The 14486-nt window shown below is 32.4% G+C and overlaps 1 protein-coding gene across 1 annotated transcript in view; it reads left to right on the top strand.

Annotated features, from left to right (window-relative positions):
- LOC111623105 (triple functional domain protein-like) overlaps positions 1-14486 on the top strand; it is a 304942-nt gene that overhangs the window by 40076 nt on the left and 250380 nt on the right. Inside the window, exons 6-8 of the mRNA XM_023365589.1 lie at positions 1872-1985; positions 9457-9656; positions 12177-12417. Of these exons, the coding sequence (XP_023221357.1) occupies positions 1872-1985; positions 9457-9656; positions 12177-12417 (555 nt within the window). The remainder of the gene's footprint in view (positions 1-1871; positions 1986-9456; positions 9657-12176; positions 12418-14486) is intronic.

The raw sequence follows: 14486 nt of genomic DNA, 5'->3' as shown, positions 1-14486 counted from the left end.
TGATTATTTTTTATATTTCTGTTAAAATGATTATGTTTTTGTTTGTCATGGTATCAGCTGTTCATATCTATTTGGTCACTATAAGGATGAAAATTGTTTACATAAACCAATTTACACAATTTTAAACTATATGTTATTTTTTCTTGATTTATCATTAATATATCGTTACGAAGTTTAACTTGATCTTTTTGTTTTCACCATTCATAAAAAATTGGGAGTAACTTTTTCCTTCTTAATCTTGAGTTTTTGGTTAATTCTGGTGCCATTTGCATGTCTTTCCATTCATTTGATGTATTTCTTAGTTGTTTCTTTTGAATAAAAGTATAGAAGAATTTATCATGGATTTGCTTATTATTAAATATTATTCTTACTACTATGTTAGGTTTCTTTGTTATTAAGTTTGTTTCTATTATATCAGATTGGGATATGTCATTAATATTAAGTACATTTGTCATAAACTTATATATTTCTGATGTAGATATAGATTTTTCAACAGGATAATTGTATACTATTACTTTTTTAATATTATAATCATTATTTAAAGAATCTATTTTGAATTGCATTAGTTCATTTTCACTTTTTTGTTGTTCTAATTGTTGTTGTAAATTTTTAATTTCCTTCTCCATGTATAGCTGTTTTTCCTTGGACTCACGTATGTCATGACGTATATTTTCTATATCTTCTTTTATATAGACCATTTGTTCTAGTAGTTTATCATTAGAGTCATTTATTAAATTAGATATTTTAGACCATAAGAGTGCAGTAGAAGTGTCAAAATGACTTGCCAGATTTGTAACAAAATTTGAATTAATATTAGATGACTCACCTGTTGAACTCAATAAATTTTGCTGGTTAGACTCTCTTATTTCTTCTTGCAAATCACTATTTAACTGTATTCCATAGTCTGTAATGAGTTTTGAGCTTGAAGAACCTAAATAATCTTGTTTGTTCTCTGTTCTCGATCTTATGAGTGGCGGTCTTCCTCGCTTAACTGGAGATCTTTGCATAATGTTATTTTTTGAAATATTACTTTCCTCCTTTAACTTGAAGTAATATAATATTAGTTTGCACTTATTTAGTAATAAATTAATCAAACAGACTATTGTTTGTCACTTCACTATCCTATTTGTAAAGTTCACAAAAAAAGTCACTCGCAGCTTTGACGTCCTGACACGCCCCCCCATTGCTGTTACAATATAATATATGTTGGATTTAATTTTAAGATTGTTTGAGATCATCACATTCATCATAGGAATAGAATTTTTCTTATTTTAATTCAGTTAATATTGTCTTATATATGTTAGGCTATTTGATTTATGGTATAATACAATTAAGTGTTTTTATTTGTTTTAATTAATCAAAAAGATTATAAATGACAATTTAGTTTTTATTTTGTAGCAAAATTTTTAAATAACTGTTTTTGTACACTTGTTATAACTTTATAGAAAATGAAATTAACTTTTACTAAATAACTTGATTTGTACTTCAAAAGATTTAATCTATTGTTATTATTTATATATTGTCAATATTTTAAATTTACAGTAGAAGATGGAGGAAATAAAATTTTAAAAAATTAGAAAATTTAGAAATTGATTCAAATAGAAAACTAGATTATTCTAGTAATGATGATCTATTTTTTCTATCTGTTTTCTTCATTTTTTTAATAAATTTTTTAATAATTATTTATTATATTAAGCATAAGAAATAACAACAACAACTTAATGTACAAACATCTTATTCATTCTCCATTAATTTTTTTTTTCTTGTATTGTAGTGAAAAGACAAAATTGTTTTATTGTATTTGGAAGTTTTTAAAACTATAAAAAGATAAAATTAAATAATCAAATTAATTTAGTTGTATTTTATTTTAGACTTGTATGATATCAATGGAAATCCTCTCCAAATACATTGATCCTACTCAGTTAACAAGTGATCTAGACGGTACATTATCTTATGACCATAACTTATGGATAGAACTTAGAGTGGTAAGTAATTTTTATCTATCAGTTTGTACGTATTTATTGTATGTTCATGCATATAACAAATGGATTATCTATGTTTAAAAGACAGTTTCAAAGGAATGCAGGTTTTATGCTGATTTTAAATTGCAATTATGAACTTTCACCTGTGGAGCAATGGTTATTTCCATAGGTATAGGATATACGTTGGAGTGCATTATGCAAATATTTTATTTTTATCAGCAATCTTTGGTTACATGCACAAAAATATAGCAATAACAAAAAAAATCTAATTACTTAAAGCTTAGAAACTTGGAAACTTGTTTAGAAAATGTTAGACCACTTTTATGATCTTGCACTTGTCAAATTCTATGGACACTATTGTATTAGTTTTAAACTGAATTTATTATTAAACATTTTTTAAAATTTATTATTTTAGTTATCAGAATACATTCAGATTTTTAAACAGCATATTTGTTGGAATATGTCATATTTTTTAACAAAATGTAAAACACATTGTCATTTCAGTTTAATAACTATTTGTAAAATATTCTATCTAATACTTTGAATAACATATAATGATATATTTGACAGTTTTAAACTATTTTATCATATTATTTGATGATATAATTTTACAGTAGAGCATCGATTATCTGACTCAATTGGGGACTCAGGTTGGTTGGATAACTGAAAAATCGGATAACCGAAAAAAATGAAAAAAATACGTTATTAGTATAGAATATTAGTATATCCCATGTAATTAGTATATCGCTATTAACCAACTTCGCATTGAATTTTCATCGATGTTAAGCCTAACAATTTTTTTTAAAATAATAATCGTCGCTATCGTATCATTTTTTTTTTTTTTTTTCATTTTGGTAATCATCATTTTCCCAATGGGGATCAGCATCACCCTTGTCCCACTATCTGTATAACAAGGGAGACTTTTCTTTATTCAATTTATCTTGTATATCTTGTACAATTATAACAATAAATAAAATAAAATAACAAATATATACAAAAGGCTCTTGCCTTAAACCTAGTACACTTGATTACAATACCAGGATACAACTCGTATCCCTTTCACGACAATATTCTCCGCGTGAAGTTCTGCAATTCCCGCACTAAGTCCCTGTGTCTGAGGCACATATAAAGGTCTATCTCACTTGTATGAATGACGTCTTTCGCTTGCAGCTGAAATTGCAGACGTTCCTGTTCGTACTTACTGCACTCTTCCAGAAGATGCTCCAGACTATGCATCCCGTTTCCGCACACACATAAGGTATCCTGCACTTTATTGATTCTTTTGAGATAATCTTTCGTATTGCAGTGATTCGTCAGAAGCTGAGTTAAATAGAAGTTTGGTGTTAGCCATCTAAGTTCTCTAGTCCGTTCTTCAACACTGGGAAGCAACCAAAAAGTATGTCTACCATTCCTCCCATTACTCCATTCTTCTTGCCATATTTCTACTGTACTTTGTCTTAATCTCCTTTTTACATATGATATTGGGATTTTACTGTACGTAATCTCTTCTAGCTGTGTAGCTTCCTTAGCTAACTCGTCTGCTCTTTCATTTCCTCTAATGCCACTATGGGCCTTAACCCATCTGAACTTAATCTGTAAATGATTTACCCTTATTAGGGTCTTCATCTCTAGAGCCATTTGGTTTGTATCTGTAAATTGTTGCAATGTTTGCAGGGCCGCCCTGCTATCTGTATTTATTATTATAGAGCTTAAGTTTTGACTACTGGCACACCATTTTACTGCTTGTAACAAAGCCAATAATTCCGCCTGGTAAACCGAGCAGCGGTTATCCAACCGGAACTGCTCGTAATGTATAATTTTATCCTCTTTTTCGACCAAGAAGGAAGCTCCTACTCGGTCTTCAACCTTCGACCCGTCCGTATAAATGTTTATTTCACTACTTTCCCCTTCTGCTGCTGTCATTATGGCCATTCTATGATATAACTTGGGTAGCATTGTAGCCTTTGGTTTTGTCTCGTATTCCATACTTTCCATCTGGTCATCTAGTATCAGAGGTAATCCTCTTCTCCACCTATAACAATTTGCCTTCTCCTTTAACACCAGGTCTATGGGTGGCGTTCCAGCAATTACTAGTAACGCATCTGTTGACACCGTTCTAAAGCTTCTTGTCAACCTCAACAGAGCCATCCTTTGCGCACTCCGTACTTGTTTCTTAATTACAACCTTCTGTGCTGCCGCATACCACACCCCAGCAGCATACGTTATCTTGGGGATAAATGCCCCTTCATATATTGTGGCTAAAGCTTTTGTGCTTAGGCCCCAATGAGCCTTAGCAACCCTTGCCAATGCATTAAATAAGTTTGTTGTTACATTCCTCATAGCTTTAACATGTGGTAGCCATGTCAGACGGTGATCTAATATCACCCCCAGATACTTCATCTGCTTTTCCACCTTGATGCTTTCGCCTTCCATCTTTAGGGTAGGTGTGCGCTTATAAAGATCTGGGGTAGATCCCTTTGAGAAAACAATCGCTACTGTCTTTCTGGGGTTATAGTGGAGTTTAAGCTCCCTTCCCCTACTTGAGATCAGGTTCAATAGTATCTTTCCTTGGTTCTCAATGTCCCTTCTCGAATTCGCTCCAAAAAGGACTATTGTATCGTCCACGTATGCAAACTCAGCTATATTGTTACCCTTGTCAGTTTTTAGGTAGCTGTCATATGCAATGTTCCAGAAGAGGGGTCCGGAATTAGATCCCTGTGGACACCCTCGACTTAAATTGTATTCAATGCATGATTCACCTGCTTGATATTCCACTTTCCTATCCTTAAAATAGTCCTTCACAATTTCATAGATATTACTCGGACATCTTGCTCTTCTTAGCGTACTTAAAACAAGGGGCCACCATGTATGGTCGAATGCCCCTTGTATATCTAAACTTATTGCGCAACAATACTTCTTATTATTTAGCTTAGTTGTTATGGTCTCAACAATCTTGTGAATTACATTGTCTGTACTTTTATCCGGTAAAAACCCAAACTGTTTTGGGCTCATAAACTCTCTCTGTTCCAGATATTGCAATATTCGTTGACTAACCATAAAATCCAATACTTTGCCCATTGCTGGCAGCTGGCTTATTGGACGGTAACTTTTCCTTAAGCTCTTATCTACCTTATCGCCCTTAGGTATAATCACAAGTTTTGCGACTTTCCATACCTTTGGGAAGGTTCCGAACTTTAAACACAAGTTATATAAGTCCTGGATAAACCCAGGGCCAGTTTCCCAGATTTTGTATAGTATTTCAGCCACTATTTTATCTTTGCCTGGTGCTTTCCCCGGCTTAATCTGGTGGATAGCGTTATTCACCTCTTCTCTCGTAAACTCTGGGTCTAGCTGTCCCAGATACTGACTCTGTACTTCTTCTCGCATTCTCTTCTGTTCCTCTGTATCCTCGTCTGGGTTATCCTCAGGGAAAAACCCATTCATTAGTGTCATAATTGTGCCCTCAATTCCCTCTGTATAAGTAGTTCCATCCTTTATCGTTGTTAAGTATTGTGGCTGTCTAATTTTATTGATACAAGCTTTATAAATGTAGCCCCAAGGCTTATTCGAGCTTTGGGTACAGAAATCTTGCCAGGATTTGATCTTCGCTTCTTTAATCTTTGCCTTATACTTCCTACTATGTTCCAAATATTCATTCTTACTTTTCTGTCGTATTTCTTCTCTCCTATTTCTTTGATATCGGCGTCTCAGCCGGTTATTTGTTTTCCACCACTCTCCCAATTCACTGGTCCACCACGGGACCTTCTTCCTTCCCTTCTTCTTTTTAGGGATGGTTTCCTCACATATCTGAACCACTTTATTGTTAAATTCTGTAATTATCATTTCCGCCCTTTCCTTTGTCATTATGATATCTAGGCTTGTGCTCTGCATAACCTCTTCCAGTCTTTCTTGAAAGAGAGTCCAATTGGCATGTCTAACTGCATACTGCATTGTATCTTCTTCCACTATCCGGTCTTAATGATCTATATCTATGTAAATATAACCATGGTCACTTAGATTACTGACCGGTGCAACTGTCCACTGTGATACTCTGCTTAAAGCTCTTCCATTGCATACAGTCACATCTATCTAACTTCTTCCTATTGGAGCATCGAAAGTTTGAGGTGACTCTGGATCATTAAGTAGGTGTAACTGGTTGGAACTGACAAAATCCAAAAATAATTCTGCTCTGTCATCATTATTTGTGTCACCCCATAGTTGGGAATGTGCATTAATGTCACCCCCTATTATTACTTGCTTATGTGCAAAAGTTGTAATCACTTCATCTAAATTCGAGAGAAGGGGACGTAAGTCCTCAGTTATCGGGCAATATATACTCACTAATACCATGCTTTCACTACCACTCCCTATCTCGAAACAAGTCATGCTATCATTGCTCCAGTTACCATAGAATAATACTGGTATTGACTTATTGTTCACTATAGCCATTGTTCTTGGTCTTACTCCTTCATCTACATTATATAGAGTTCTATATGATGTTCTTAAATAGCCTGGTACACCCCTGTAACAATAGGGCTCCTGCACCAAAGCTATATCAAGTTTTTCCATCGTTTTAGTCAGTGCCAATGTAGCCGCTATCGATCTTTGCACGTTCACTTGAACCATTTTAATCTTTATATTTCTATTATTGACTGCCATAATCGATCTTAGCAATTATGAGTCGACGTACCTTTTGCACTAAAGGGCATTTCTTATCAAAGGCATTATGGCTCACTTCTCTTAATTTCTCTCGTTTACAATTGCAACATTCCACTCTATGTTTATTGGGACAATCCCGATACTTGTGGTTATTACCACATTGACTACATACTATGTCCTTCTCAGGACAATTTTTGGCAATGTGTCCTATTTTGCAACATTTGAAGCATTGTGCCACATTGATATAATCTTCAATGCCACAGCGTGACCAACCTAGATTGATCTTTTTCCTTGGCAACAACATCTGTCTCACTTTTGGAGTGACCTCAATCACCCAATTTACTGTTCTTTTCTCTCTACTTCCAAATTGGAACTTTAACTCAATCTCCTTGGCATACTCCTCCATTGTCATACCTGTGCTCAAAACTTCATTCTGTTCATAAAGACAATCCAGTATTTCTTCTTTCGGAGTGTCCTTAGCCACCCCATAGATGATTAGTCTTGGTCGCTTCTTCGCGGGCTCCCTTGTCCTAAGGCCCGTCTTTTCTTCTATTTCTTTACGAAGTTTATTCTTGTCTTCAACACTATTAAGTTCAATGGCAATCCCTCCCTTACGCAGTTTACGGACTGCCTGTATACCGACTCCTATCATCTTTGGATCCACTTTCTTCTTTAACTGTTCTTTTGTATATTCAGGATCGTCTCCTTCTTTCGACGGTTCCACCAAAATAACCTCTTTAGGTTTACTTGTCTTCTTAGGTGCAGCAACCTGTGCGTAACTTTGCGGAAAAGAAGTCTGTTTATTCAAAACTTGATCCAGCTTTTTGCTGATGTTTTCCATTGCGGCTTGCAACGGTACCACTTCTTCTTTGTGGCGAAATAAGTCTATTAATTTATCAATTTGTTCAACCACGTAGCTCACGTGGCTTTTGGAGTTTATCCGACTCTTGCCACTGTTCAGCATATACTCCTTTATATCAGCTCTGATTCCTTCTGCCATTATAATTCGTTCATCATGCAGGGAAACTTCCATTTCCTGCGACGACACCTCGTCGTCGGTATCAGAGGTTTTGTGCCTCTTCGCATAGTCCTTAAAAGGGACTATGGCAAAGAGGCACAAAACACTAGTAAGAAACGCAGTAACTGTTTAGTTTCACCCACGAGGGGCTACTTGCGGGCAGGACCACTTGGAGGTACAGTTACTACTTCCCCTTGGTTTCGTTATCGCACTTACAAGGAGAGTAAATTCGCAAGGCAAAACTGACACCTAAGACGCACGAAATAGCTCACTACAAAGCACAACGATACAATTGGAGCACCCTGCCCATCGCTATCGTATCGTTAAAAATTATTTTTAAATTATTTTATTGCTCACAAAACAAACAGCCACTCATAATTAGAAAATTAAGTCTCATTTAAATACTGGCCACCCTTTAATGGTCGAGCCGTGTTGCCAGCTAAAACATGCAAAAATTTAACAAAAATAATATTAAAGTAGCCAAGACAGCCAAATATTGTAGTGCCACATCACTAGCGGACATTTGAAATTTGCCAACTAGAATGGTCATTTAACCGATGTGACGGATAGTTGGGGGTCAGATAATCGATGCTCTACTGTATTTGTATTTTGCATAATGCACACATTCATATATAATTTTTAAGAATTTTATTTTGTAAGTTTTTAAATTACTCTAAATCTGCAGTGATTTGGAACTATATAGTTGAAAAACTTATACAGTAGTCATACGTCTTATAGGGGTATCTACCCCTATAAGACGGTAGATACATTCCGTTCTTTATGAATCAATTTTGTAGGAATCATAGTTTACGGACTACGGCTGTTTGAAAGGTTTTCTTTCATAAAATTAATCGATTCTAGACTAATTCGACTCAACATTTCCAAAATACGTATATTTTTTTGAAAATAATCCGTATAAACTACGTTATAAACAAAAAATTGTAGGATTGCTTACCGAGTGTGTACCGTTCGACTACGCCCGTTGCTAAAGCTTGGTTTCGTCGCGGAACAGCGCATCAAACCGCGGCCGCGATTTCTGATATTATTTTTCTGCGAAAACTTCGTTGACCTTTGGAGACATCCTTAATATAAATAATTTTTATGGCCGTTAAATAAGAAATGTTTCTTTCACAAGAAATGTATAAAATTACAGTACTGGACAGACGATAGGTCGCCTAACTCGCCGTAGCGTGACGCTAGACGGCGAAAAATATATATTTAATTATAATAAAGTTACAATAAATTAAGTTAATATATAATTATATATACAGTACCTAATTTATATATAATTAATATATAATTATATGTACAGTACCTAATTTATATATAATTATATGAACAGACGATACTAAACTCAATTTATCCGCCTAAACGTCCGTAGCGTGGCGCTACGGACGGCGGGAAAGTAGTTCGGCTGCCCGATGACGTTTTACGTATTATAGGAGTTATTTTTACCGTTGTTTACGGATACTGCCACAATTTTTATAGGAATCATAACTATAGGAAACGGTTTTATAGGGGGATCTACTGTATTGTGTATTCTAATTATGTTTTTTTTTTTTTTTTGTCAATTGTCAAATGTTCCATCTTATTGGTAAATTAAATTAGATTCTGATTTAGTTATAGATCTAACAAAGACCTGTTAATAAGGGTGAAAACATTTATCTATTCATTAAATTTTTTCTAGAATGAAAAGGTGTTTGAGTTGTTAACATACTTTTCCAGTTTTGTTTTATCTTATATTTATGAGAAACAAATAAATATTGTATAGTAAATGTAAGCTTATTGTCAATATAGGCCTTAGAAAATTTTCTTTGGAAAGCTACTGAAGTTTTAGATCAAACTGAAAATTTGAAAGAAGAATTAACAAGAAATGAGTATGCAGATGATATTACTGGTGCAAAATTAATGATTGAAGATCATAGTGGAATGAAGAAGAGAGTTGTTCAAGTTCCAGTTGAAGATATTGATTTAGAAGGTCAACAAGTTTTACATAAGTAAGTATTTTCATATATTAAACATGTTTTCTATTATATTAGGTGATCAAAAACTTCATTTTTTTTTTTTACATAAGATGCCACTAGTTGCGATTAGTAGTCATTAACAATAGTTTATATTCAGTTATTTTTGTCAGTTACAATGTAAAATTCTGTGATGTATATTACAAATGTACAGGGTGTTTCACAGCCTCTCCACAAAATTTTTTTTGAATAACTTTTGAACTGCATGATTTCAGCCTCAATTTTTTGTAAGTGGCACATTGAGCAAAAAAGGAATTGCTTCTATCACAAAAGCACATTGCTTCAAAACATTTGATTGTTCCATTATTTTTGGCAAATTGGATTGATGATTGCTGGTTCCAGCAGGATGGAGCCCCACCCCATACGACTTATGACAACTGGAGCTCCTTAATTCCCATTATGGTGATCATGTTATTGTTCGAAGCTATCCAGAGATGTTCAAATGTGGCCTCGCCTGGTCACCTTATAGCCCTGAGTTCAATCCACTAGACTTCTTTCTTTGGGGATATACGAAGGATCAGGTGTTCAAGAATAACCCTACCACTCTCAGTCAGATGAGAGAAAGCATTGAGAGCATCATGAAGGGCATCTCAGATCAGACTTATAGTAATGTGATAGCTAATTTCCAAGAGAGACTGCGCTACTGCATCTCGACAGAGGGCAGACATTTCGAAAATATCTTGCATTAATTTCCTTTTTTGTCTTCTATTTTTGCTGAAAATTTCATTAAAAAATTTGAATTTTCAAAAAAGTTATTCAAAAAAACTTCATGAAGAGGCTGAGTAAATTATTATAAACAATACTAACAAATTTCAGGATTTCAAAGTTTAATCAGCTATAACTAGCATTAAACTCTTTTCAGGACTATTTTTGTCCCATATTCAGATCCCTCTCAGAATTTTCAACTTTTGAACATAAATTCAACTGTGTTGCAAAGCTGTTGAGTTTTTAGATATTTGGTACAATTGATCCTTTCAATGTATTTTTTAAATTTATACAAATCTTCCATATGAATTAAAAATATATATTTGGAATGCATAATTGAACATATGTTCAAAAGTTGAAAGTTGTGATCAGATCTGAAAATGGGACAAAAATGTTTGTGAAAAATCCTTGTTATATCTGATTAAAATGTGGAATATCCTAAAATTTGTTAGCATTGTTTATAGTAATTTTAATATTTATGGAATTGAAGATGAGATCTGAGAGATAAATTATTCATTTCTGTTCATTATATTCAAATTTCTGGATTTAAAAATGGAGTAGAGTATCTTAAGTTGCATTTTCGTAATTTTATGCTTTTCTATTTTTGTAAAAAGAAAAATATTACAACTGCACAAAAAAATTGTACTATGCTGTTTGTAGGGAAGTTATTGTCTGTGTGTGTGTGTGTGTGTGTGTGTGTGTGTGTGTGTGTGTGTCAAAAGTGGTTTAAGAGGTTTCATACAGGAAATTTTTCTTTAGAAAATGCATCATGATCTAGAAAACCCTCAGCTGTTGATGATGATGCAATCACTGCATTAATTCAAAAGAACCTACATTACGCTACCAAGGAAATTTCAGGGATTCGTTTTCAGCCATTATACAATTTAGGATACATATCATGCTATGAAGTTTGGATACCAAATCAATTGATTGAAATAAATGCAATAGACAGAATATCTGCCTGTGATTCACTGCTGAAATGTAACCAGATGGATCCCCTTTTAGAAGTAGCTAATTACCAGTGATGAAAAATAGATTGTTTATGATAATGTGCAATGAAAAAGATTGGTGAGAAAGTCAATTTGACCCTTCTGTAACAGTCAAAATCCAAAAAAAGTTATACTGAGCATGATTGGACTTGCAGGAAATTATTATGAACTGCTACCTCAAAGTTAGACTATTAATAGATAGTAATAGTATTCCTAACTTGATAATCTAAAGTAGCCATTGAAGTAAAACAGTCAACATTAGCAAAAAGAAAATGTGTGACCTTTTCAACATGACAATGCTAGACTATATGCATCTTTGACCACTTGGGAAAAATTATTAGAATTTGGATTTTTTATCACCCTGCATATTCATGTTAGATTACTATTTTGATTTCTCAAGAATAGTTTGCAGGGAAAGAAATCTAGTAACTTAAACAATGTGGAAAGTCATTTAGAAATTTTTTGACAAAGTTTCCAGACATTTTTTGACAGTTTCCAGAATTCTTTACATATGGAATAATAGATCTATCCAAGAGATGGATTAAAGTAATAGAAAACAAAGGCACATATATAATGTAATAAAATTATTTTAAATTTTTAAAATTTGACAGTTAGTTTTGTCTAAAAATACTACATATGAATAAACTTTTTGATCATCCCAGTTACATTTTTTTAATAATTTTTATGTTATTGTATAATTGATATTATTTATTTATTATGATGAAAATGATTTATATTTTCATTTTTAAACAATAATTTAAATGCGAAATAAAATACATAATAATTTATAATTTTTTTCTAGATTAAGTTATGCAACAGTTGGTGGTAGTGGAGGATCCTGTGATTCTGGCTATTCAAGTCGTGACAGTGCACCTGCAGGAATTCCTGGTAATGCAGATTTCCAAAATTCTATACCACAAGTAATGAGATTATTAGAAAATATACATGTTTCTCGTCAACATCTCCTCCAATTTTGGCATGTTCGAAAAGTGAAATTAGATCAATGTTTGCAACTCAGATTATATGAACAGGATGCACAAAAGGTAAAATGTAGTGTTGTTATATATATCAACTATCTTTAACTTTTTACTTTTTCACATTTCGTAAAAGTTGACAATTAAATTTATATACATAGTAGAATCAAAACTAAATCAAACTTTTAATATAACTTTTATTAAGTGAATAGTACAATTATTTAAAGAAGACACCTTCAAAATAACTTTTTCAAAATTTACATTTCTGTCGATATTTATATATTTATTAAAACTGTCTTGCATCTTATTCTGCATTATCTTGAGTGTATTTGTTACAGTTTTGCTGTTACCTATTATGTTAGCATTAAAGCTCTACTGGAAGGTCACAAATTAGCAGAATTATGTTAGAAATTCAATTTATTTTTGGATATACTATATAAATAAATGTATATGGCATCAATAAATTATATTAAACATATAAATGTCAGTTATATATAAATTTAAACTTATATTAGAAAGTAAATTTTTCTTATTATCAATGATTTTTTTTCTCTGAAAAGTAGTGAAAAGTTGTTATATTTGGCACCATTTATTTAACCTGAAATCACATGTGTAGTTTTTTTTAAACAAATTCACATGCATAAGGTAGTGATTTTTTACATGTAATTATGCTGCATGTAATTGCTGTTTCTTGAATTTGATGATTATGAAAAATGCTGTAATTGTATTAACATTCAACAAATTTCAACGTTGTATGTTGTTTTATTTGTGATATTATTTTGTTTATAGAACATTGTCATTGAATGGTCTCCAAACTTAATGCTGTCATTAAGTTTGAAGGGGGAACCCTTCAAACTTAATGACAGCATGGACTAATGTGAAATAACTCAGAAGGATGAGAAACTTATTTTTCTGTATTTTCTGGCCACAAAATAAAGTCATGTAAACATTTAAATTGTTAAAGAGAGCCATAACTAGGGTAGAGCAGAGCCATAACTAGGGTATGGCCAATGTGGCCGTCGCCAAAAGCATCAATTTAATAAAGGCCGAAACAAGAAGGTTTTGGAATAATATGCATTTGAAATTAATAACACAAAAAAAATTTTATATTTATATAGTATTGTAATGTCATTACATAATTTTTTACAATAGCATTTTTTTTTTAAATAAAATTATTATTTTTTTAATAATAAAAATTAAAAAGGCGCCATTTTTATTCTTGGCCATAGGCGTCTAAAATCCTAATTATGGCTCTGTATCAGAGATTATTTTAAGAAGATAAGAAATCAAGGTCATAATGATTTACAGACCACATGTCATTATGTCCTGCATAGCTGACAAAATCCATGATGTCAATCATGAGGGACCTCCATTATGTCAAGGAGGTCTCTCACGATTCAGATTACTGAAAATAATGTCGGGGAAAATTCTCACCTTATGCATATGATGGTTTGAAAATAATGAAAAATTGTACATGACTGCATGCATAAAGTGATTTTCCACAGAAATTTTTTGAAGGCCTGTGATAAGGAGAAGAAAAGTTTTTTAGCTGCAATATTCACAAAATCAGATGAATAACAAATAGCATGAGGATACTGTGGCAGTGGAAAGTTGCTACTACTGCATGTGATTGCTGGTTATAATGGAGAGACACATTTCTGATTCTGCAGTAGTCTAGAACAGTTTCTCAAACATTTTTCCCACATAACCCAATATATTTGTTTGTAATGGTTCTGCAACCCAAATGTTTATAATATAAAATTTAAAAAAAACTGGTGAACTGGAGTCACTATATATTTTATAACAAAATAAAATTATGCATTATTGATAATAACTTCTACCGTGTGAAATGTAACATTAAGTACATTTCTCTTAAGAGTGGTTCAGGCTAATTTCAGTGATTACTTAAATTTCAATAATAAAAGCTGAAATTGAAGTAACTATTAAAAAATGTAAGACTGAAAATTGTAAATAAATCAGACTGTTTCAAAATTATTCAGGAGTCTATTTTACTTTGAAAAATATTTAAACTTTTTTTATTTTTATAAATTTAATGAACCTTTTTTTAAAATGTACTTTTCAGATTGTAAGATGATTTTGTTAATTTTATTTTGTACATACATACAAAAAAATTTTTT

Source organism: Centruroides sculpturatus, unplaced genomic scaffold (genome assembly GCF_000671375.1).
Source record: "Centruroides sculpturatus isolate CEXI.00-Female unplaced genomic scaffold, Cexi_2.0 scaffold144, whole genome shotgun sequence".
Lineage (NCBI taxonomy): Eukaryota > Metazoa > Arthropoda > Arachnida > Scorpiones > Buthidae > Centruroides > Centruroides sculpturatus.
This window is presented reverse-complemented; position numbering and strand designations above follow the sequence as displayed.